Raw genomic sequence first — 24457 nt, forward strand, 5'->3', positions numbered from 1 at the left:
CACGCGCGCAGTGTCAAGGCAGATTGGACTACAGAGGCATTTCCGGAAAATATTTTCAAAATAACACCCAACAGCCCACTCATCTAGATAACATGTCAGAATAAAACCTACATTAAACTGAGAAAGATACTTTGCGACAGCAATTTAAAAGTGAGAATGTAAAGTAACGATAGGTGAAATAATGTAAATTGAAGGCATTATATAAATGACCCTTAGGTGCCTTCTGAAAGGACCAACATCTATAAAGTGTCTCTGGGGTTTTAATTATAATAATATTTTGCATAAAACAACACCACCTAATGTGGTGCTTTATACGTATCCCTCTAAAAATAACCATTAGATCAAAATGAAGAGCATGTCCTTAGATGTCTATGTTGCTTAACTTTCTCCACAATCCTTCGGTTTGTGTGCAGACATTGAACTTCTCTTGTAAGAAACCGGTGCAAAGAATTACCTACAAAGTGCATTTGATTTTCTTTATTCAGATTTTCTATTTAAATACAAAACTAAAAATGCAGAGACAGACTTGTTTCCCATGTGTGATAATAAACAACATTCAAACATATGTTGGTTAAAGTTGACACTATCCCTCCAAAGATAACATTGTAGCTGTTACAGTACTAAAATGTTACTGGTAAGGTAAATATTACCTTATCTGGGACAGGAACAGAGTTCCTTCCAACATATGAAAGAAAAGGCAGATATCCCACAGCAGAGAGAACATTCATAATCAATCACAATTAGAACTAGAAATAAAAAAGTATCTGCATACAACAGCTACTCAACAATCAGAAATCCCAAATATAAAACAGTATTTATTTTTCTGACCTTTCAACATCGTTCCATGCAGGAAGATTTGATGAGATTTCAATGGAATTCTTATGCAAAACCCTATCATTGATGATTAATCACTATGTGTTCTGCATTTATGTATCTCATGAGATTAATCTGGTTTAAGAGCTGGACTAGACAGGCAAACCAATGTATCATTATAACTACTGGAGTATTATTTTAACACTCTTCCCTCAGACTCATTGAGTTCTGCTCCATAAAGATTCAGACACTGGCTGCTGGCCACTGGTTGAGCCGTCGCCATGTTGAGAACCTTAAGGAGGCAATAGATATGCTCTAAATTTTGAATTAAGCACCTTTAATGCAGAGCCAGGAAATATAAACCAGTACAAAGAGGGGGTGCAGGAAGTCCACTCCGTTACAACAGGTCCAAGGAAAGCATCTTAGCACTCGACCACAATGAACAGGACAGAACTAAAGGGAAACTACATTAGAGAGACAACTACGGCAATGGAAAAGAGACTGAATGAACAGGAACAGACAACATCAGCTGTCTGTGAACACCAGATCAAAACTGCTCACAGCATCCACCGAGAAGAGGTCAAAGGTCATTGAGCAGGAGTCAGTAGACGACTGTAGAAAGTCAAGGAGGACATTCACCATCTTTGATCAGACACAGCTGCTGCCATTTCCCCACATATACAAAACGTAGGTCATGTGATGACAACTAAACCATCTTCGTAACAAGTGAGCGAACTCCATCCACTGATGGAGGCCACCAGATGTAGCTGAAAGCTCTGAAAATGTCCTAATAAGTGGATCACCCATTTCTGTTTTGTCAACAAACCGTATCTCAGCTTTTGTATTTTTTCTTTTGTTATTTTCCTAGAAAGTACTCTGTTGTTTGATACTACTTATATGATACATTGGAATTTCATTGAAAGAATTTCCCTATTTTAATCCAAGTAAATATTTATTCATTATTGATTTGTTATTAGGAACTTTAATATTATATAATGTTGAATTGTATGGCTGGGCTCTACGGGGTAAGTCAGCGATTACTCATTGTTGTTGTTATTGTACCAACCAAACACAGTCTCCATTTTCCCCATAATAACTTACCAAATCACATAGTACTTATGTCAGCGAGAACTTCTGAGTAAATTATTATAAAAATACTAACCTGTAAAATAGAGCATTAGCTGTTTTGTGTAGTGACATTACTGAAACTGTTGAGTTAAAGCCTCTCCTCAGCTGCAGCAAATAGAAGGTGAACAAACACCGACTCTTTCTGGGCTCTGATAAACTGTTTAGACTAACTCAGATATTGGCCTAACCCTAATCTCAATATCATGAGCATGACTGAAGACAAAGGACTGTGTGGGTTGGAGACAATTGGGATGTGATGGACATCTCAGTCAGTTCTTCTCACATGTTTCACTCAGCTTGATGGTCACTGCTTTCACCTCCGAGTACTCAGCCAGAGCATACTCTCCACTGAGAGGACAGAGACAACATGTGAGGCAGGTTAGGGAATACACAGTGAACAATGTGAAGAAAAAGTGATGGCTCTTACAGCTCTCGCCCGTTGCCTGACATCTTATACCCTCCAAAGGGAGTCTGGACATGGAGAGCGTTGTAGCAGTTTATCCTTAAGAGAGAGGGAGAAGGAACAATGGTCTGATTTTTGTTTTTTGTTGTTACCTCTTTCATTTGTTAAAGCTACTATGAGGAACTTTCATTTGATGGGGATTTTGGCGGTAGGGTATCCGAGCACCAGAGTCCCTTTAGAAAACCTCTCATTTTACTGCACAGGTTCTGAGAGTCTGCCCCACTCTGTCCTGGTTCTGGTTCTCCTGTGCCTCCCTTCCCCTACAGCGGGCCCAGTAATATGTCCTGGGTTTCCAGCAGCGTGGTGTCAGTGTTGGCTCCCAGAGAGGAGAAGTTCTGCTGCTGGAGGAGGAGGAGGAAGAGGAGGAGGAAGAGGAAGAGGAAGAGGAAGAGGAAGAGGAAGAGGAGGAGGAGACGCTGCTGCTGCTGCCGGGAGCTGAGCTCTCCTCCTCCCTCTGGAGCTCCGACTGCAGGTCGAGGGCTGCAGTGAAGCCGGATCTGGGTCTGTCCACGGCGGACTGGTTTCTGCTGGAGGATCTGGGTCTGTCCACGGTGGACCGGTCTCTGCTGGAGGATCTGGGTCTGTCTATGGTGGACTGGTCTCTGATGGAGGATCTGGGTCTGTCTACGGTGGACCGGTCTCTGCTGGAGTCTGAGCTGAAGGAGTTTCTGGTGAACCTGCATGATGTCATCTGGTTTCACCAGAATCCGACCCGGTGGCACCGATGACGAGCTTTAAGAATAACTCTATAGAAACAGACCATCTTCTCTCCGATGGTCTCTTTACTGATGGAGGTCTGATAGAGGATCTGGATTAAACTGAGACTGGTTCACAACCAGGTAAAAGTTCCTCACAGTAACCTTAAGAAAACATACACAAAACCCAACCAAATTTAAATCAATATGAATAAACCAGCAGTGACATGAAGGCCAGCTGAGACCTTTATAACATAATAGTTTTGATTTCATTTTGAGTGTAAAATGAGAAGATTATTATCAATCTCACACTTGTGCATTAAAAAGTACAACTTTTTGATTGAACACGGCCCCCTTCACTAGTTCAACAATGCATTAAAACCCACCACTACCACTTGAGAATATAGCAACGTCAAGAATGTTTTGTTTTTGTTTACTGTGCAAAATGAATGTGTTTCTTCTGGTACAAAAAGAACTACAGCTGTGTGGAACCTACAGATTGGAACCATATTCAGAAAGTGGTTTTACATATATTTTATTACATTAAAAAAGTGGATTTGTGTAACGATGGTTATGAATCCTACTATGGCGAAGGCATGACCAGCCCTCCTCTGCCTATGATTGGCTACTCGTTGCCTTTGTTGGTTGGGGTGAAGAGTGAGACTGGTTAAGGTGAGAATATCAGGGTAAGCCAATCAGAGGCAGAGTAGTGTGGGTCATGCCGTTGCCATGGTAGGAAAAAAAATATCGCATTGAGGACATGGTTACCCATGCTCAGCATATGGACTAAGACATAAAATACACCTAACATATTGTTGTGATAGCTATATTAGCACCCACAGCATAAACTGTAAATTAGGATCGAGTATACTCATTTTTATAATCACTGAGTTCTTAAATATCAACAGGCCACTTCACAGCATATTGAGGAACTGGGAGAGAGCAGTTCTTTTCAAGTTGGTATATAAGAAGACTGAACTAAGAATAAGGAGAAGATAGACGTCCAGGTGCTTTTGTGCAGAGGGAGAAAAATCACTGTTTCACTGCACATTTGCATTTTCAGTTTGGTATGGACAATACTTCACTACAATCAATACATATCAGTCAGTGAATAATGGGAATTAGTCATAACTGATGTTTGATACATGATGCAGATAGGAATGCAGCATTTGATGTCACGGTGCTCATATGCTGTTGAGTAATTGAATGGTCATTGTATGGTCTTAAGACTCATGAGTGAAGCTTTGTCTACCAGGTAAGTGTTGGTGGTATTGAGCCTCCCTGTTCCTTATCTTTGCTTGTTGTGTTTCTAATGCTTGATATGTGAAGATGGACAGCAGACATTGTATAATGATCATGCAGCAGGGGCAGCAGCCCATCACATGACTTCATCAGTTCATGCCTAAATTGTTGAATGTTGTAGAAACAAAATGTTATTTTGAATGAATGATAAACAGGGAAATGAAATGCCTGTCAAAAGACGTCCCTCTGGTGTCAGGACTGTGAACAGAGACTTACCAGACGGTGCCAGTCTCCAGGGCTGCAGACACAGACAGAGCTCTGTCCATACTGGTTGTGAAGACTGCTGACACCAGGCCATACTGTGAGCTGTTTGCTCTCTCTATGGCCTCCTGCTGCCTTTTAAAGCTGAATATACACTGCACCGGACCAAAGATCTGAGAGGGGAGAGATATCAGTAAAGACCTGTCACATGTACAGAGAAGTGAGTCACACTGTGTAATGACCTGATTCTGTTTGCTGTCCTCTCTGACTGCCGTTCATATAAATAGAAAAACATAAATGTGTAATATAAACAGAGACAATATAGCTGGGATAGTTCAAAAAGAAATAAGGAAAAAACTGTTGAGTCCAAAATGAAATGTGACTGTGAGCCAGATGTGCTTCTTCACAAATGTGTTTCCGTTATTATTTACATTATTTGTTAACTACATAGAAGAATACATACAACAGAAGGGTGAGCCCTTTGCTTGTAATGGCACCATGACAGACAGTAATACATAGCTCATGATACTAATGCATTTGAATGATGTGAATCTAAAAGTTCTAGTAGAGATGTCAAGAAAAGAAATGTCAGTCTGAATATTGGGAAAATTTGGGGAACCCCCCCATCCTGAAGGACGACCCGCTCTACTGCTGAGTCGCAGTCGCCCCACGACTATTGTCAGAATGGAATAATGTGAATTAAATCTGTCTTTCATTTATTCACGTTTGCTCTATTCTAGAGCTGGTATACAAGAAGGGCCACTGATGCATATGCCAGTATGCAGTGGTGGGCCGTCAGGGCCTACAAGGCCTTCTCTGCTGGCCTAAACAGAATCACAAAGCTATATCTATTTTATAATTTAATAATGTTTCTTAAATACACTACATGTATTATAATTTATAAAAATATTTTTCCCATTATCTTATTTTCTCATTGCACAGCTACTGTCTTCCTCAGTTGCTCTGCTTCCAGTGCAGCTTGTTTTAAGTAGAGCTTTTATCCAATCAGATTTCACCTCTGTGTCTCTAGGTAAGAACAGAGGCAGAGGCCTGCACACTCACAAGTGAATCCATGTGCAGTTTAAGTGAATGGGGACGATATTGTTGATTGTCATAGTGTTCAACCAATCAGATCTTTAGTTTGACATGTTGGGCGTATTCTTTGACGTATCAGCGCCTGCTAGCCGGCCTATAGCTACGTCAGCATTATGTGCAGCTCAGTGTCCATGTGCAGCTCTGCTGTGAGGTGCAGAGTGTGCTGTGATTGGTCAGTGGGCGAGCATGTGACTATCGTGAAACGAAACTTAACAGCAGAGGCTTAGTCGGGTAGTGAATCACATCACGTGATGCAGCTCAGCCAATCAAATATGGGCATTCTGACAAGTTTCCTGACTCAGTGAGATGTACCACACACCGTGACACAGGGGGCTGAGACGGGGAAAGACACTGCAGAGCAGTAAGTTCAATGTTTAAGTTGTGAAAGTAAAATCATAAGATGATCTCTTTGGGCTGCGACTTGTCATTAAGGAGTGATGGTGGATCCCACAGCCAGACAAACTGAGAACCACTGTCCTCCATGAGTGCAGGAAACATTATATTTTCCTGAATATAACTTTCTGCATTTTCCAAATGCTCTAGCATTATTCAAACATATTGTAAGCCTCATACCGAGCGGTTTAATACGTACGTAGTTACAGCCTTAGAAACGAATAACAACTGTGGCGCCATCATGTGGTTATAAGGTGGTATTTCTGCTGCAGGACAACAGTGAAGGCCCAGGTATAAAATGCACGGCCCGCCACTGCCAGTATGACAGGAGGACTGTCTAAACTGTGTGTAGGCAGCCCACAGTGCACGTGCAGACAGATATCTTAGCATTCAATGGTTGTTAGGATGTTATGTACGCCCAGCTGTGCCTGAATCCGTACATACTCAGACCCAACTGCGGACTTGGCAGAAAAAAGTTGAGTGGCAAGGCCACGGATCACCACCCACCTGGGGGTCTGACAGCCGAACCGCACACCTTCAAGCTAAAGGAGGAATGTAACCCGAGTGTGTGAATCTGAACTGGATGGTGCCCCCTCACAATCCCATTGCCTGATAACCAGTGCAAAAGTCACAGGAGCACCCTTGGCCTGCAGTGTATGTGATATATGGCAGGTGAAGATATCACAACAGCTGAGCGCCCGTACAAGACGTAGAGAGAAGGCATCCAGTGTGAGGGGGGAAAAGGATCACAGGTGAACAAACCTGCAGGTAAATGCAATGACCGTGACTTGAAATTCCTGAACTCGTGTTGCACCCTCGTCCCCACTAACATACCAGCAGAAGAGATGGGAGACCATGCAGAGATCCCCTGCATGCCCTTTAGTAGTGGAAAAGATCGTTGAATGCTGTCTAGAAGGACATGACACCTGCACCACTGGTATGCCATTTTGTTCACGTTGCTGTTCTTGTTTACTCATCAAAAGTTGTATTATTGTATTATCGCGATGAATTCGCGCCGCGTTTGGTGTGAACACGGCATAAGTGTGTTAATGTCCCAGCCAAACTGTATTCTTTAGTTACAGACAAGTACCACAAGATGGCAGTAGCTACATTTGAGATACCATATTGTATGGTACACTACATTATCAACTAAAGCCTTGAAAGGAAACTAATGTATTCAGTTCAATTAAACTTTACAGGGCTTTTAATTAGAAAGGGATACAGGAAGTGTTAAGCATTTATAAAAAGCATTATGCAGATCAGAAAAGGCATCATGCTAAAATATGACCAAATGTTTTTAATTACAAATATAGACATATATCTAATATGAGCTAATTACACTAATGAAAAAACATAGTAATGAATATCATATTCAATTTCTACCTATAAATCCTTGTAAATCCTACACACTGTTCCTTTAATATGCAGCAGTAAAACATAACACCGTGTTTCCATTCAAGCATTTTTGAGCACATTAGGAAAACTTGATAGAAGCAACAAAATTCGACAAAACTTCCACAATAACAATAAAAAAAGGTTTCAACCTGCTTGTTAGTGATACAACATTGTGGTACAGGAACCACAGCTATGAGCTGCTGCTGACTCCCTGCACAATGTCGGGCAAAGTGGAGGGAGCGAGCAGGCAGGCTGATATGTAAGGAGAAACCTGGACGGAACCTACTACGGACATCTTAGTGTCACTGGAGGGTGACAACATTTGTCAAGGTGGCTGAGTGAAAATCAGAGATGAGTGTGCTGGTGTTTTTTGGTATGTGGTTGCAACCTCCACATTGAGCTGTGAGTGCAACAGGGGTTTGGAAAATATTTCTTCTGTGTATCAGAAGTGGATGTATTCACCATGACCTCACCCAATGGTGTGTGGAATATGGTTTAAAAGCCTTGAGTTCTGCATTTTGTCCACGCTGAATAAGACATTCTTAGGTGACCGAAATGGTAAAATTAACTTTGATGAAGTGAAAACACTGTGAAAGAGTTAAAGTTGTTAGAACAAAACACAGACAACTCCCAGACCGGACAACGTTGTGGCAGAGACCTGTCAATCAAAAGGTAGTCCCGCCCTAAAGCATAGCCTGCTTTATGGTCTGTTTGACTCTAAATGGACCATCATTTACTAAATGAACATCATGTTGTATTGAAGAAGACTTGAAACTAGAGATTGAGACCATAAACTCATGTTTACAATGTTTACTGAGGTAATAAATCAGGTTTAAGGCACTTCAGCATTGGCCTGACTTTTCAGAACCCGAGGTTGACACCTGGTTTCTAGTTTATTTGGCTCTACGGGTCATTTGAATTCACTGAATATAACAGTCAGAAACAGGCTTCCGTAGAACTAGAACTGTGTTTTTCTATCCTCCTCCCAGACTTCTCCTCACAGCGTTGTATGTCTATGGTGTAATTAAAGAACTCTTCCACAGGGTGTCAGGCTTTACTTTCACACACTACCTATCTGTGTCAGATCCATCTGCAATGAATTGAAACAGGTTGTACCTCTTCCTTGGCGATGCGCATGTGGTCTTTGACTCCAGAGAAGATGGTGGGTTGAATGAAGAGGCTCTTCTCGCCCACAGCTGCTCCTCCATACTCCAGCCTGGCTCCCTCCTCTTTCCCACTCTCTATCAGATCCATAATCTTGTCAAACTGCTCTCGGCTGATCTGGAGCCAGCATCAGACCGTAGACAAGGGAAAGAGAGTGTTTAATAACACGGGAACCCTACATTTTGGGGAATTCACTTGTTGGCTGTCGTTAAACAGAGTCAAATGATACATTAGGATTAGAACTGGTTTCATTTTTGTCTGCCAGCACAGAGATTGCACCAGGGTGTTTAGCCCAGTTTAGCTCAAACGTGTTAAAGATACAGCGTGTTAATCAGTGAGTTTTAGAGCTGTAGGTGGGTGTATTTTTTAAATTTGGACAGAGCAAGGCTAGTTGTTTCACCCTGCTTCCAGTATTTTAATGATAACTCCAAATCTGTACTGTACACACAGACATGAGATTCATATCCATCCTCTAGTCTCGCTCTCTCAGAAAGAACGAGAAGTAAACTTCACAAAATCTTGACCTATCCAAAGTGTTCGTAGAGTAAAGTGGGCCTACGTCACTTAAAAGGCCCTCCATCAACAGCGCCGCGTTCAGACCGCTAAGCAGTGACTGTTCTTTAAATTACATACCAGCGCAGAATGTTATACTTTATCTCACCTCTTAAGCTCGGGCCCTATTTGTAGGCCTCTGCTCAAAAATGGCATACCCATACTAAAGTGACCACAGTTCTGTAACTACAAGGTCTATTTTAATAATTTTTGATGCTATAATCAGATCACAACACTTGTGAGGTTGTTCAGATGGGTAATATTGTGTATATGTTGCTGGTTAATATAGTACATGAAGATATTACACAGCTCAAATTGAAAATATTCAGGTTCGCCTGAAAAAAAAGCACTTTTATTGATATTATGTTTTTGAAATAATGCAGCTGGCTGCCTAAAAACTCTCCCAAATCATAGCACAACCGATCAGTAGTCGTTGAATAAAGGTTGGCTGGGATAAAGTGAAGAATAAGAGGCTTTAGAACAGAGAGGTCACGCGAGGTCATCATTTTCGAACCAGCTGTTGCAGCTCTTACATTGTACTTTTATATACTATATAACTATATATTTCACTTTTTTATCACTCATATTATTCAATACATCCAAATACAGATGTTAGGAATCATTTTGAGATTCCTAACATCATCAGAGCCTGTTTCTGGCTCTCAGCCATAGGATTTTCTCAGTTGATGTGTGTGTATGGGGCTGTAGCTCAGCCTATCATCGGTCGATTTCAGTCAATAAGCCCGCCTTCGACGCGTCAGAGTCTCAGGAAGGCGGGTGTCAAAGCGGGTCTTGATTGACAGAAGTTTTAGCGAGTAAAGTTGCAAGAAGTGCCGCGTCTCCCCGAGCGTAAATTTCCATTCGTTGAAAGTCTGACCGCTCGCCCATGGTGGATTGACCCCCCTTCCACAGGAAACAGTTCACAAGAAGACAGGATGCAGTTGCCAACAATGCTAAAAAATGCATTGGTGAGCTCGGTAGCTGCTAGCTTCCGGGTGCAAATATTGATTTGCAGTACACATAAGGGACATTTCTGCCCAGGATTTCATGCTTTTATGCCACATTTTCTAGATGCTTATATTAGTAGTGTATAGTTGTGTTTGGAGTGTGTAAAAAGTGACTTATATGATAGTGTTGCCCATACGTTGCTGTTTAATCCGATAAAAAACATGTACAAATCCACGATATTTGCGAACAATAAGGGCATTTTCCGAACAATATTTTAAGGGGGGCTGAGCCCGAGAGCCCCCGAATTCGGGGGCGTCGTGCTCTTTAAAAAAGTATTCCTTTACTGTTTTACATGACAAAGAAAAAAACAGAAAAAAACAATGACCAATTATTAATTAATGGGAAAGGAAACGAGCTCCCTTCAAAGAGCTGTTACTCCCATCATTAGCAGGTATTTTAATATTGGACTTAAAGCGGCTCAATATTCTTATATGTATGAAATGACAATATCATAGTGCTGACCCGTAAGAGAACTATTCCCTTTACAGAGCTTCATAGCAAGTGTCACAGCAGGTGAACATAAGCTGTATACGTACGAGTCTATTAGAAGTGTGGCGAAAAGACAAAAGGTGTAGTGGAATTGTTGCATTGGTAATAAATAAATATATGCTTCAACAGCAATATTTTAATAATAATAGTAACTATATAATGTAATGTTATCATATAATGGTCATATAATAATAATAATAACAACAATAATCATAATAGCTATGATTACATTGACATAGCAATTAGGTGCGAGGCCAGACCGGGGCAGTGGAGATGCCTACCCCGGCCCCAGGGCAGCACAACCAGAAGCCCCAGAAGGAGATAGGTCGAGCGGGCCAGCAATGGACTTCATTTTATTCTTTTTTAGTCAAGGTTTTTTTATTCTCTTTTTTTCTGTGGCAGACCTTAGTTTGTTGACCCAGGGGCCCGTTGCAGGTCTTGTGTAGTTTCTTTGATTTGTTATTTGCGCCCCAACCCGCCCACACCGGAGCCCCCACCATGCCGCAGGAGGTCCAGGGGCCGGGCAACCGCACTCCAACACCCCCCAGCAGACCCAGTCTGGCCCCCGCATCACATCACTGCTGTCACAAATACAATGTAAATAAATAAATACATTTTCTGATGGCCTATGTCAGAAATGATGTCCTTTAATCTGCTGTGAGTCTGTTGACTCCTGGTAGGCTTTTCTGTGTTATTCTGTTAACAACCACTTGTCTCATCCATGTTACAGTGCCCCCTGTGGTCACACTTTACGATGGTCCCAGAGTGGGCTGTAACAACAGGACGGAAGTGTTTTGGTTCACTCAGCTCTCATAGTGTTGTTTTCTTCCACAGCAGCAGCTGTTCTCAGTGAAGCAGCTCCTAAAGCCACTGTGCCACCTGCTCAGCAGCAACAGCAGACAGACACAGAGACGAGCTGCTGGTAAACATATAGCCCTGTGCAGGACTGCGTGCAGTCCCAGACTGTCCAATAAGCACAGCTAAGGGGGAGGGCTGTGCGCTGCTCTTTAACAGAGGAGGGGAAGTTAAAGCTGGGGTTGGTAATCTTCTTCAAAAAAAATTTTTTGTTGTATTTGATGAAATTCTCATTACATCCCGACAGCAATCAATAAATGACATGCTCTGATAAAAGAAAGGAAATATATCCTGTATCTGTGGCAGAACTGTAATAATCGTGTAATAATCCTGTAATACCTGCCTGTCTATCTGTGTGAACTCTACCCTTTCACTCATTGTGCGTCACAAAACCTTCCACCAGCTACTGTCTTAACAACATTACCAACCCTAGCTTTAAACAAATGAAAAAGCTAAGGTTTGACATCTCAATTTATAAGGTAACACCGTATCAATATGTTTGTTTTAATGTCTGATATTCTTGAAAACATTTTTTATTTGCTATGAATTTACTTACTTGCCCACGGACTATGGTTGGAAAACAGCCATTTCCTAAAACCTGGTAATCTCCCCTTGCTTTATATAAGGTTAATGCTCTCTGTGCATTGTTCCTGTTCAAATAAAGACACATACGTTTAGTCACTGCTTGTCTAGAAGTGCTCTATGTTGACTGTGTGTTCCTACCTGTGGCCCGTGTGATGTCTGAGGGTCCAGCGGGTCTCCTATGACAATCTTCTTTGCGTTTTCTATACTGCGATGCACAAACTCCTCATAAATACTTTCTTCCACAAATATACGTGATGCAGCCGTGCAGCACTGACCCTGGTTGTATAAAGCTCCTTTCTGGGTCTCCTCCACAGCCAGCTGCACTGTAGAAACAACACACACACACACACACACACACACACACACACACACACACACACACACACACACACACACACACACACACACACACACACACACACACACACACACACACACACACACACACACACACACACACACACACACACACTAGAGTAAGTGACACAACATAATAATTGAATAACTGGGTTTATCAATGACATTGAAATAGTGTTGTTCCTCAGTAGGGGAAGGTGAAGGTGAAGGGGAATATGAAGGTGAAGGTGAAGGGGAAGGGGAAGGAGAATATGAAGGAGAAGGTGAATATTAAGGTGAAGGGGAAGGTGAAGGTGAAGGGGAATATGAAGGAGAAGGTGAAGGTGAATATTAAGGTGAAGGGGAAGGAGAAGGGGAAGGGGAAGGAGAATATGAAGGAGAAGGTGAATATTAAGGTGAAGGGGAAGGTGAAGGTGAAGGGGAATATGAAGGAGAAGGTGAAGGTGAATATTAAGGTGAAGGGGAAGGAGAAGGGGAAGGGGAAGGAGAATATGAAGGAGAAGGTGAATATTAAGGTTAAGGGGAAGGAGAAGGTGAAGGGGAAGGTGAAGGGGAAGGTGAAGGGGAAGGTGAAGGGGAAGATAAAGGTGAAGGTCAATATGAAGGAGAAGGTGAAGGTGAATATTAAGGTGAAGGGGAAGGGGAAGGAGAAGGTGAAGGTGAAGGAGAAGGGGAAGATAAAGGTGAAGGAGAATATGAAGGAGAAGGTGAAGGTGAAGATAAAGGTGAAGGAGAATATGAAGGAGAAGGTGAAGGTAAAGGTGAAGGGGAAGGTGAAGGGGAAGGTGAATATTAAGGTGAAGGGGGAGGAGAAGGAGAAGGTGAAGATAAAGGTGAATATTAAGGTGAAGGGGAAGGTGAAGGAGAAGGGGAAGGAGAATATGAAGGAGAAGGTGAATATTAAGGTGAAGGGGAAGGAGAAGGTGAAGGGGAAGGGGAAGATAAAGGCGAAGGTGAAGGACAATATGAAGGAGAAGGTGAAGGTGAATATTAAGGTGAAGGGGAAGGGGAAGGAGAAGGTGAAGGGGAAGGTGAAGGGGAAGGTGAAGGGGAAGGTGAAGGAGAAGATAAAGGTGAAGGAGAATATGAAGAAGAAGGTGAAGGTGAAGGGGAAGGGGAAGATAAAGGTGAAGGAGAATATGAAGGAGAAGGTGAAGGTAAAGGGGAAGGGGAAGGTGAAGGGGAAGGTGAAGGGGAAGGTGAATATTAAGGTGAAGGGGAAGGAGAAGGAGAAGGTGAAGATAAAGGTGAATATTAAGGTGAAGGGGAAGGTGAAGGTGAATACTAAGGTGAAGGGGAAGTTGAAGGTGAAGGTGAAGGGGAAGGAGAATATGAAGGTGAAGGTGAATATGAAGGAGAAGGTGAAGGTGAATACTAAGGTGAAGGAGAAGGTGAAGGTGAAGGAGAATATGAAGGTGAAGGTGAAGGTGAATATCAAGGTGAAGGGGAAGGAAGAAGGTGAAGGGGAAGGAAGAAGGTGAAGGGGAAGGACAAGGTGAAGGGGAAGGTGAAGGAGAAGGAGAAGGGGAAGGGGAAGGGGAAGGAGAAGGAGAAGGTGAAAGAAAATATGAAGGAGAAGGTGAAGGTGAATATTAAGGTATAGGGGAAGGTGAAGGTGAAGGGGAAGGAGAAGGAGAATATGAAGGAGAAGGTGAAGGTGAATATTAAGGTGAAGGGGAAGGAGAAGGTGAAGGTGAAGGTGAAGGAGAATATGAAGGAGAAGGTGAAGGTGAATATTAAGGTGAAGGGGAAGGAGAATGTGAAGGTGAATATTAAGGTGAAGGTGAAGGAGAATATGAAGGAGAAGGTGAAGGTGAATATTAAGGTGAAGGGGAAGGAGAATGTGAAGGTGAATATTAAGGTGAAGGGGAAGGGGAAGGAGAAGGAGAATATTAAGGTGAAGGGGAAGGTGAAGGAGAATATGAAGGTGAAGGGGAAGGAGAAGGTGAATATTAAGGTGAAGGGGAAGGAGAAGGTAAAGGGGAAGGGGAAGGAGAAGGTGAAAGAAAATATGAAGGAGAAGGTGAAGGTGAATATTAAGGTGAAGGGGAAGGAGAAGGTGAAGGGGAAGGTGAAGCGGAAGGGGATGGTGAAGGGGAAGGGGAAGGGGAAGGGGAAGGAGAAGGACAATGTGAAAGAAAATATGAAGGAGAAGGTGAAGGTGAATATTAAGGTGAAGGGGAAGGGGAAGGTGAAGGTGAAGGTGAAGGTGAAGTTGAAGGGGAAGGGGAAGGTGAAGGGGAAGGTGAAGGGGAAGGAGAAGGTGAAGGGGAATATTAAGTTGAAGTGGAAGGAGAAGGTGAAGGGGGAGGTGATGGGGAAGGAGAATGGGAAGGGGAAGATAAAGGTGAAGGTGAATATGAAGGAGAAGGTGAATATTAAGGTGAAGGGGAAGGAGAAGGGGAAGGGGAAGATAAAGGTGAAGGTGAATATGAAGGTGAAGGGGACGGAGAAGGTGAATATTAAGGTGAAGGGGAAGGAGAAGGTGAAGGGGAAGATAAAGGTGAAGGTGAATATGAAGGTGAAGGAGAAGGTGAAGGGGAAGGGGAAGGTGAAGGGGAAGGAGAAAGAAAATATGAAGGAGAAGGTGAAGGTGAATATTAAGGTGATGGGGAAGGAGAAGGTGAAGGGGAAGAAGAAGGAGAAGGTGAAGGAGAATATGAAGGTGAATATTAAGGTGAAGGTGAAGGGGAAGGGGAAGGAGAAGGAGAATATTAAGGTGAAGGTGAAGGGGAAGGGGAAGGTGAAGGAGAAGGGGAAGGTGAAGGTGAAGAGCAATATTAAGGTGAAGGTGAAGGGGAAGGAGAAGGTGAAGGAGAAGATGAAAGAGAAGGAGAAGGTGAAGGGGAAGATGAAGGTGAAGGAGAATATGAAGGTGTAGGTGGAAACTCACCTGTTAGTTTAGTCTAGAGTGCAATAGGCTACGTTTACTCCCCTAATATTAGTTACTTCATATCTTATATTATGTTATTGTGTTTACATTTTACTTTTTCAGCCGACATTAATCAATGCAGGCAAACTTATAGAAAGCTATTCAAACTAAATGAGTTGTTGTTTTCATAAGATGCTCTTTAAAGGTATGACAGAGTAATGTTTCAGTTCAACAAACAAACTGAATGCCATCAGTCAAACCACAATATATCATCACATTACACATGAGTGGTACAGTAGCGGCTGCATTGAATCGGCATGTTTCCTCTGCTACAGTTTCCTCTGCTGCTACTCTTTAATGCCAGCACTCGGGTGGGTATAGTTTAAAAAATGAAGATACCAGTACCAACACCAACACCCTTAAATGAATACAGATACTAAAAGAGTAGATCATTCGATACCCATCATGGGAATGGAAGCATTCAGTTGTGTAAAATGCCCCCAACACTGCGACTGTGGCTCAGAAGGTAGAGCGGGTCGTCCCTCACTCAGAAGATCTGCGGTTCGATCCCCGGCTCCTCTAGTCCATGCCGATGTGTCCTTGGGCAAGACACTTCTCCTCAAATTGCTCCCGAAGAATGTGCCATCGGTGTGTGAATGCTTAGATAGAGTCCTGATGGGCAGGTGGCACCTTTCATGGTAGCCCCTGTCATCAGTGTATGAATAGGTGTGAACGATGACATGTAGTGTTAAAGAGCTTTGAGTGGTCGGAAGACCAGAAAAGAGATATAAAAGTACAGTCCATTTACCATTTACTTCTATCAGTTTAGAAATAAAGGTGTGTAGTACAGCCAGACTCTCCAATGCTTTGGTGGCATCTTGGCTCGGTGAAGTGCCAACTCAAATACATTATTATTGGACATTACCACACCACAGACTGTATGGGTTGTAGCTGCTGTGCTTATGGACCAATCACACATCGCATTCAATTAAAGAATGCTTGTGGGGATTGGCTGCGAGCAAAATCATACAAATAGTCATTTTATTCTAGATCTTGGCACAAAAAGGATCGATTACAGGTATCTTTTGACAGGAGTGTTGATACTACTTGGTACTGGTATATTATTACGTTAAAGGTATCGCACACCGATACTGAGTCCTAGCCAGCACTGTCTGCAGCACAGCAACTGAAGCCAGGGTTCTCTGCAGCCCCCTGAGCTACAGAATCTTTTTTGATAGTGTGATAGTTATGGGATGGCAGGCACGGCACAAAAAGGTAAGCTGTACAGAGGAAAGATGACACTTGACATGCCTCATATTTCAATATTTCTGAGTAGTAAAGTTATGTAATGAAACCCCTGGGGCTCATTGGTGTGGAGTAATCGTATCACAGGTCACACTGGGAATCCAGTGAATGCTGAGACAACCAAAACGCGACTTCTTGATGTTGCCTTTCAGAGAGAAAGTCAGTGCATGTTTACTTACAGTCACAGTCAGCAAACACAATGCAGGGGTTCTTCCCTCCCAGCTCCAGAGTCACCCTCTTCAGATTACTTTTGGCTGACGCTTCTTTGATTAGCTGACCAACCTGCACACATGAGGGTATACTGAGTCATACCTTAATGCATCATGGGTAAAACTGAAAAAAAACTCCTTTACATATACCCAGAAACAGAATAAAAGAGACTTTAGATGTGAGTGTTAGGGCTGGCCTTTTAACTCAAACACTTCATGCTAATACAATCACTGATCATCATCTTTGCATTACAAAACAGATACTTAGTTTTATATGAAGACATTTCATCTTGATAAAGGAGTAATAAATGAGTCTTTTCTGTAATCTAACATGGATGTCACAGCTCTACCATTACTATCCAGTTTTTTCCACCTCTCACTCACCTAATCAGTTCATTCAGTGCACCTGACAGTCACACTCACCTCATCAGCTCATCACTCTCACCTGCTCACTCTGCCTCCTCCACTATTTAAACCCCTGCCTCACACACACTGCCAGATCGTTCTCCGCTTCCATGCAATACTTTCCCGCGTACACCCTTGGACTGATTCCCCGTTACCGACCCTGCCTGTTTCGGACTACCTCGCCTCTGCCCTGGTAACTCGCTCCTTACTACACCCGTTACAATGGAGGGAACATGCTACAGCATGTGCTTTTGATTGTGGTTTGCATGCATTGGGGCTTTTCCGCTGTTGAAACTTTGCCAGGGGACCAAGAAACGTTGCTGTTGTTTCAGGGACTTAATTCAGTTCACGTACAATTGTTCCAAGGGCAGGACTTTCTGATGGATGAGTATCGAGGCACGCTGCCCATCGCTAATTGAGAATTGTTTAAGTTATGAATCACCAACACAACAAACTTTGAGTTTAAGGATTAAAAAAGAGTTTCATCACATAGCACTGGCCCAATATAAATATCGTCATACATTCGCACACCTCTGTAGAGCCAGTGAAGGCTACTTTGTCGATGTCCATGTGGCTGGCGATGGCTGCTCCTGCTGTGGGACCAAACCCAGGAACAATGTTCACAACTCCAGGAGGGAAGCCCGCCTGAAATGGTAACACAGAGAGCATGTTAGTGCTGGGGGTCGACAGCAAGAGACCCCTCATATGAGGTCAGAGACATTTGATCCGTCTGCCTAGTTCAGGGTGGGTTCAGTATTTCTTTTATCATCTTTCTATGTGAGCATTATGACATTCTTGACAGTAAATATGATAACATATTGGTATTTTTATCTTTAACAACAAATGAGCAGGCTTCTAGCTCCATTGAGGTCATGTCCTCTGTACTTTCTTCAAAGAATTGAAATGGATTTATGGGTGGAATTAAATATTCTACAACTAAAGCATTTACATGGTTTCACGTATCTTCTATTGCCTCCAAATAAGAAATCACATTTACAAAAATACAGCAAACTTTACGTCAATTCAGTCCTCCATCAAACTGTATACTATGATGAATCAGGTGCAGACTAAAAAAGTCTCTACATTTCTTTGATCTTTTCACAGACTATAATCTGGTCTCCACACAGTATTTAAATAAAGCCTTGGGAATGTGAGCTTGGAAACTCACCTTAAAACAGTTGTTCTATAAACTGCAGACACAAACGTATTTCATTCACAGTAACTCATAGACTTCACTACTTCTGTGGTTTCCTAAACTGTGATTCTGTTGTGTGGAGGACAAGGACCTTGGGGAGTCCGAACCAGACATAGTTGAGGTGTTCAGGTCAAGATTGTCTCCCCTGCTGGGAACAGTCACTATCTAAAGATAATAGAAGCAGATCAGTCTGATCTCAGGCCCAGAATAGGTTAAAGAAGAAGTTTAATGTCTAAACCTCAGACCTCTTTGATGAGCGCTCCGACGTGGAGGGCCGTGAGGGGGGTCTGCTCTGCTGGCTTGATGACCACAGTGTTTCCACAGCTCAGGGCCGGAGCCATCTTCCACATGAACATCAGCAGAGGAAAGTTCCACTAGCACAGACAAAAGAAGGCATGTTAGCTGACTGCTGTCCATGTGTACCAGCACCAGTTAGATTAAAGCACACTGTCACAAACAAACGGCGCAGTTACACTACAATTTAAGTTTTATTGAATTTACCCCCCTCTAGGCTGATATTAGTAGTTATTTCTGAAGTCATAGTTTATACCATAATATATTGCTTTTCACTGTTATACAGGTCATACACATTACACAGGTTAATCTGCTACAAGGGGTAAGCGTGAGGTAAAATGAGCTGCTGGGTTGCCTTTGAACTCCACTCCTCCTTTGAAAAAGAAAACCTGAAGTGAAGAAGGAAACATTGGCATTGAAACACTTGTATTGAACGTTGTATGGACACTCAAAAAAGTTCCACTGAAAACCAATGCAGCAATTGGCCAGAGACGTGACATAATGCAAGTTTCCCTTTTTTCATTCTTCACACAAATACTTGTTACATTTTATGTGTATGTCCAAGTGCAACACGGTGAATGTGTTTGAGCAGACTGTTTCAAAGTGTGTGCCATTATTTCAACAATGATTGCATCTCACTTCTCTCTTTGACTGTGTGCTTTTCCTCTTGCCTTCTAGTGTGACTGTCTGGAACAGCTAGTACCAATTTAGATTTGAACTGTGGTTGTATCAAGTAGTTTGTTTCAACACACCCCGGTCCTGAGGATTGAGTGATGCAGGCATTGTGGTGGTGAAAAGGGAGCTGAGCCTGAAGGCTCACCTTGGGTTAATAGCTTTTGGGTGGTGAAAATATGAGATTCATGGATACAAGTGGCCGAAAACTGCTTTTCAGAGGCTGGGCTCATCTTCAGGTACAGGGTGCCTCACTGCTGATAACGATACCAACCGAACGGCTTGCTTTAGAGGTTTTCTGGACATGTCTAATATACTGAAGGGACTACATGACCAATCTGGACTGGGAACATCTTGGGAAGGACACCTAGGCTACCTTGCTAAGCCTGCTGCCTCACACAACAAAACTGCATTGTGAGTTACGTTTCGAGGGAAACGTATTTTGTCGCGGATCGGTTTCTAATGAAAGACCGCGTAGGGAGGAGGCGGTCGGGGTGGTGGAGGATGGGTCAAACAAACACAGGACTTTGACCCAGGAGAACGCTGTTTGTGTCCCTTGTAAAACAAACTCAATGTTGAGTTATTCTAATAAACATCTGTCGCTTAAATAACCTAGCAAAAGTGTTTTTACTAAACCAAACCAAGTAGTTTTGTTGTGTTTTGCTTTCATTTACAATGTTAACTATGTGTTTGAAACATAATTAAGATGCTGTTAACTGTATGGGCAAATTATTTATTAGGAGACAGAGTTGGCCGCTGCTACTTGGGATAAAAAATACCTAACCCAGGGGTCGGCAACCTTTACTATCCAAAGAGCCATTTTGTCCTATTTTCCACCAAATAAAATTTGTCTGGAGCCGCAAAAGCTATTTGATGTCACAGCTTATAAAGTTTTTATCTATATATATATATATATATATCTATCTATCTATCTATCTATCTATCTATCTATCTATATATATATATATATATACACACAAACAAAAGCTATAGTATTTATAAAATTATAGAACAAGAATAAATACAATTCTTGACATTTTATTGTTATTTTACCTGTTAGAACAATATCAAACTCTTATGAAGAGCTCAGTTTGCTGCAGCAGTTGAGAAATCGCTCATATTTTAGGTGACAAAATACTAAAACATTTTATATTTTCAGTGACACAGTATCATCTCAAACTCCAAGATAATAGCTGTTCCCTTTGAAAGATTGTCCACTTATTTATTTCCATGTTATTTTTTTTTGTCAAAGCCTGGGGGAGGTTGCCGACCCCTGACCTAAACAATAGGCAGGTGTCATTTTCTGCTGCTATTTTTGTCTGATAGTAAAACAGCCAAATCATACTAAATATTTTGTGTGCAGAGAGACTTGAAGAGACTAGAATACTTTCCTTCTTAAATGACCTGATATGTTAAATACTTTTGATGTAAACAGTGGCTGATTTCTGTAAATATAAGTACGTGAGAGGCACTAACCTGGGCCTTTAATCCAAGCAACACACACATCATCATCACTATTTTGGTCCCCTTCATCACTTAGAGAATATACAAGATAATAAAGGTAGCTCTGAATCTTTAGGATCATTCAAAGTAAACTAATTCAGAAAAGAAGTCACTTATTTTCCAGTTGCTCATTTCTATGTTGGAAACAATGGAAAAAGAATTGAGCACCAAACCCAAATTAGACAGCAACACATGAGAGAGCTGCATGTTTATTGTTTAGGCATTGTTAACTTTTAACCGTTTTACACTTTGGAAACACTCAGAGCCATTAAGGGATCTTGGGATCTCAAGTGAGTAGAAAGGTTCCCTCTTTTCCTCTGACAATGACTCATACTGTGTGTGTGTGCCAGCACTACTTTCAGTAATTACACAACGTCCTTCAGTATAAATTTCACTTTTATGATATAATCTCCCATGTCAAACAACAGCCGTTTTGTTCCTTTGTTGCCAAAGCAACATTAGAGGTTATGGGCCTCTGCTAAGAGATACAACTGACTGGCTGTATTCTGTCATGATGTTGAAATTATACATATGTGTCTGTCTGGATCTATCACAAAGTGCAACACCAACCAAACACATGTATTCCAATGTGTGAAAGTAAGTGGAAGCAGCACAGGACTGAGCTGTGTGTTCCTGTAACAATAGCCCTGAAGGGAGTAGCAGAGAGGAGCTCTTGTTTAGGGACAGCAAAGATTAAGATAAGGTTTCTGGTACACTTACCAGGGTTTCATTTCATCCTCTCATCCGGACAGTGCTTTTAAATTGAGTGCAGTTGTCTCACTAGAGCTACACATTTATGATCAGTGCTTTTCTGGAAAGTTAAGCTCAGTCTTTAGTGGTTCCAATTAAGCCTGAATCTAGTTCAAGATATATTGTATTAGCAGTGTAAATGATGGAGCCATTCACTGCTGTAACCTGCTGACGTTTAAAGGGCCTGCTGCATTAAAGGAACTCTGTGACATTTTGGGAAATACACTTGTGCCTGTATAAGTCAAAGGAGCAGATTGATATAACTGTTATCTCAGCGTGCCCAGAGTGTGAATGATTTAATAGAGCTTGTGCAGCAAGTCAGTCTAATTTGCCCGAGTTGCCAACTTTGGTACAAAAACTGTGAGTTTACCTAAAACTGCAAACAATTAGGATGAACATTTTCCGAAGGCAAGAAAAGCTAATTCTATAGGTGTGACCAGGGAAAGAGCCCTTAATAAGCATACGCACAGAGCTGGAACAAACGAGGAGGAGATAAGCATTTCTTTGGCATATGTAGTGTGTGAAACTGTCATGGTCACTATGGAGTACTGCATCTAGTTCTGATAAATCCATGTTCCAGTATAAAGATAAATGTGGGATTAGTTTAGCCTGGCTTAGCTCAAAGACTGGAACGAGGGGAACCTCAGATGACTGATTACATTCTTTGTCATTGCCTTCCTTTTTGCTCTCTGGTTACGGTTTGGTTGTGTTCGGGGAAAATGACACTACTTGTCTTGTTTTAGTAACTGATCAAAGACATTGTTAAAGTCCAAACAGTTGTTGACTGCTGATAGGAAACGGATCGTGAACAGCTGTTTTCAGTGTCAAGGTTACACACGCTCTATTGATCCATCCACCTACAACCACCTTCCTGCAGGGTTCTGATGTGCTTTTTAAACATTCACAGGTTAGGACAGAACTCAACCCTGCATGTAGTCACTGAACCACAATGTGTCTACATGAGTAACTGATGGAGTTCCAATCTCATTCTGTCATTTTGTCACAGCCCTCCGCATCTGACAGCAAACTCATCCGCAGCAATATGAGACGCTCAGAGAAACTGCTCCGGAAGTCAAGTGGCATGGTTCAAACCTCAAAACAGTCTGAGGAGGTCGGAGGTCGGGGTGAATGGATGCGTCAGACAAACACAGGACTTTAACCCAGCAGACTGCTGGTCCTGTCCTGAGTGAAACCGGAAGTCAACGCTGACTGAAATGAAGTAAGTATGTTAATGAACTTAACTAACAAGCATACTTATCTTAACCTATGGTCTTTTCCTAAACCAAGCAGTTTTGTTGCCTAAACCTAAGTGACGCCAACGGATCTTGATCAAGTGGCTTTTTGAACCTAATGGTTAAAAATAATAAATGAAGAGAATCATGTCATGATCAGGATTTGTTTCTTCATAGCTGTTTTGTTCGGAGTGGAGGTCTTTCTGGGTCCCAGTGTGTCATTTGACTCGGCAATCATGCATTACAGCATTTTTTTTCCCAACCAGTCGAAGCTTTAGCTGTGTAACACATGCTTTAACACATATATGATGGTTATGTAGATATGCAGTGAGCACGAGCACAGATCATAGGCCTGTCACAAGTTGGCATCACAGCAGCGTGTTGAACTCAAGTTATAAATGAGATATTGTGCAATGTTCTGATTTGATAAATGCTTATTAAGAACAGATTGTATTACAGCAGAATGGTCAGAGATCATGAGGTACCCTTTATTGGATCTCCACACACACACACACACACACACACACACACACACTAACAGTTTATAAACAACAATGCTATGTGTTGTCTTGTGTTATTTACAGTGTGTATGGGTGTGTTTATTTTTCTCAACAAGACAATTTAATGTGCACAGTAATAAGAATTCTTATTATACGTTATTGCTCATAAATTAAAACCAGATCTCCTCTGCACTTACTGGAATGATGGCTCCACATACACCAACAGGCTCGTGTTTGGTAAAACACATGAAGCTTTCATCTGTAAAGAAAGCAGACACAGTACAAACACTTTAAACTACTGTATACTAGATGGAGGTTATTAATTAGGCACTGCCAACATTTTATTTCTATTTTTATTACTGCTTTACAGGCCCCTCCTCCCCAGCTCAACAAAGGTTATACTGGTCGCCAGCGGGCCTAAGCTCAGATTCACTCTTGTTTCGGATGCACTCTTACAAACACAACAAAATAAGAAGCTGAAGGCAGAGGGCAGGGTCTCTGTAGATAGAGACACCACACACTTATGTGGGTCAGAAGAGTTGATGGAGAGGGACTATTATTTGTCTATCAGCCTATACCTTTTTTTAGGAAATTCCTACTCCTTGTGTCTTTAAAATCCCAGTGAAACGGAAGTTGGAGCGTCTTTATCTTTACTGTGACGTATTCCTAATGTAACGCAACATTTGGGCTGTGTACAGTTACAAGAGGGATTTAGCTCAAATCCTTCGCATCGATTGGATCGCTAACAAGTGGGCGGGCTTAGAATGTAGCGCGATACGTATCTGGTTGAACTAGCTAACGTAAGAACACGTCATATTTAGTTTTACAGGAAGAAAAGATGATTTGATTTAGATTTAAAAAAGAATATGAAGAAATGTATTCTTTTGTAATTTTTTCTGCATATGTTGTTAAATAGGTGCACATTATGACCGGGGATGTGATCTCCATTTCATCTTGACTTTAAACTACCATTAAAAAGTCAAGTAGATGTTTGCACAAGAAGGTTGTTCAGTTAGTTTCCAGAT

The 24457-nt window shown here is 41.9% G+C and overlaps 1 protein-coding gene across 1 annotated transcript in view; it reads right to left on the bottom strand.

Moving 5' to 3' along the window:
* Window positions 1-2094: 2094 nt before the first annotated feature.
* Window positions 2095-24457, bottom strand: part of aldh1a3 (aldehyde dehydrogenase 1 family, member A3) — a 30132-nt gene continuing 7769 nt past the window's right edge. Inside the window, exons 5-13 of the mRNA XM_076090928.1 lie at window positions 23630-23691; window positions 18727-18855; window positions 17818-17931; window positions 16852-16954; window positions 12277-12461; window positions 8602-8766; window positions 4618-4775; window positions 2369-2443; window positions 2095-2289 (exon numbers count right to left, since the gene is read on the bottom strand). Of these exons, the coding sequence (XP_075947043.1) occupies window positions 2211-2289; window positions 2369-2443; window positions 4618-4775; window positions 8602-8766; window positions 12277-12461; window positions 16852-16954; window positions 17818-17931; window positions 18727-18855; window positions 23630-23691 (1070 nt within the window). The 3' untranslated portion in view covers window positions 2095-2210. The remainder of the gene's footprint in view (window positions 2290-2368; window positions 2444-4617; window positions 4776-8601; window positions 8767-12276; window positions 12462-16851; window positions 16955-17817; window positions 17932-18726; window positions 18856-23629; window positions 23692-24457) is intronic.

The sequence above is a fragment of the Anarhichas minor genome, unplaced genomic scaffold (genome assembly GCF_050575085.1).
Source record: "Anarhichas minor isolate MPS153535 unplaced genomic scaffold, ASM5057508v1 ptg000013l, whole genome shotgun sequence".
NCBI classification, from domain to species: Eukaryota; Metazoa; Chordata; class Actinopteri; order Perciformes; family Anarhichadidae; genus Anarhichas; species Anarhichas minor.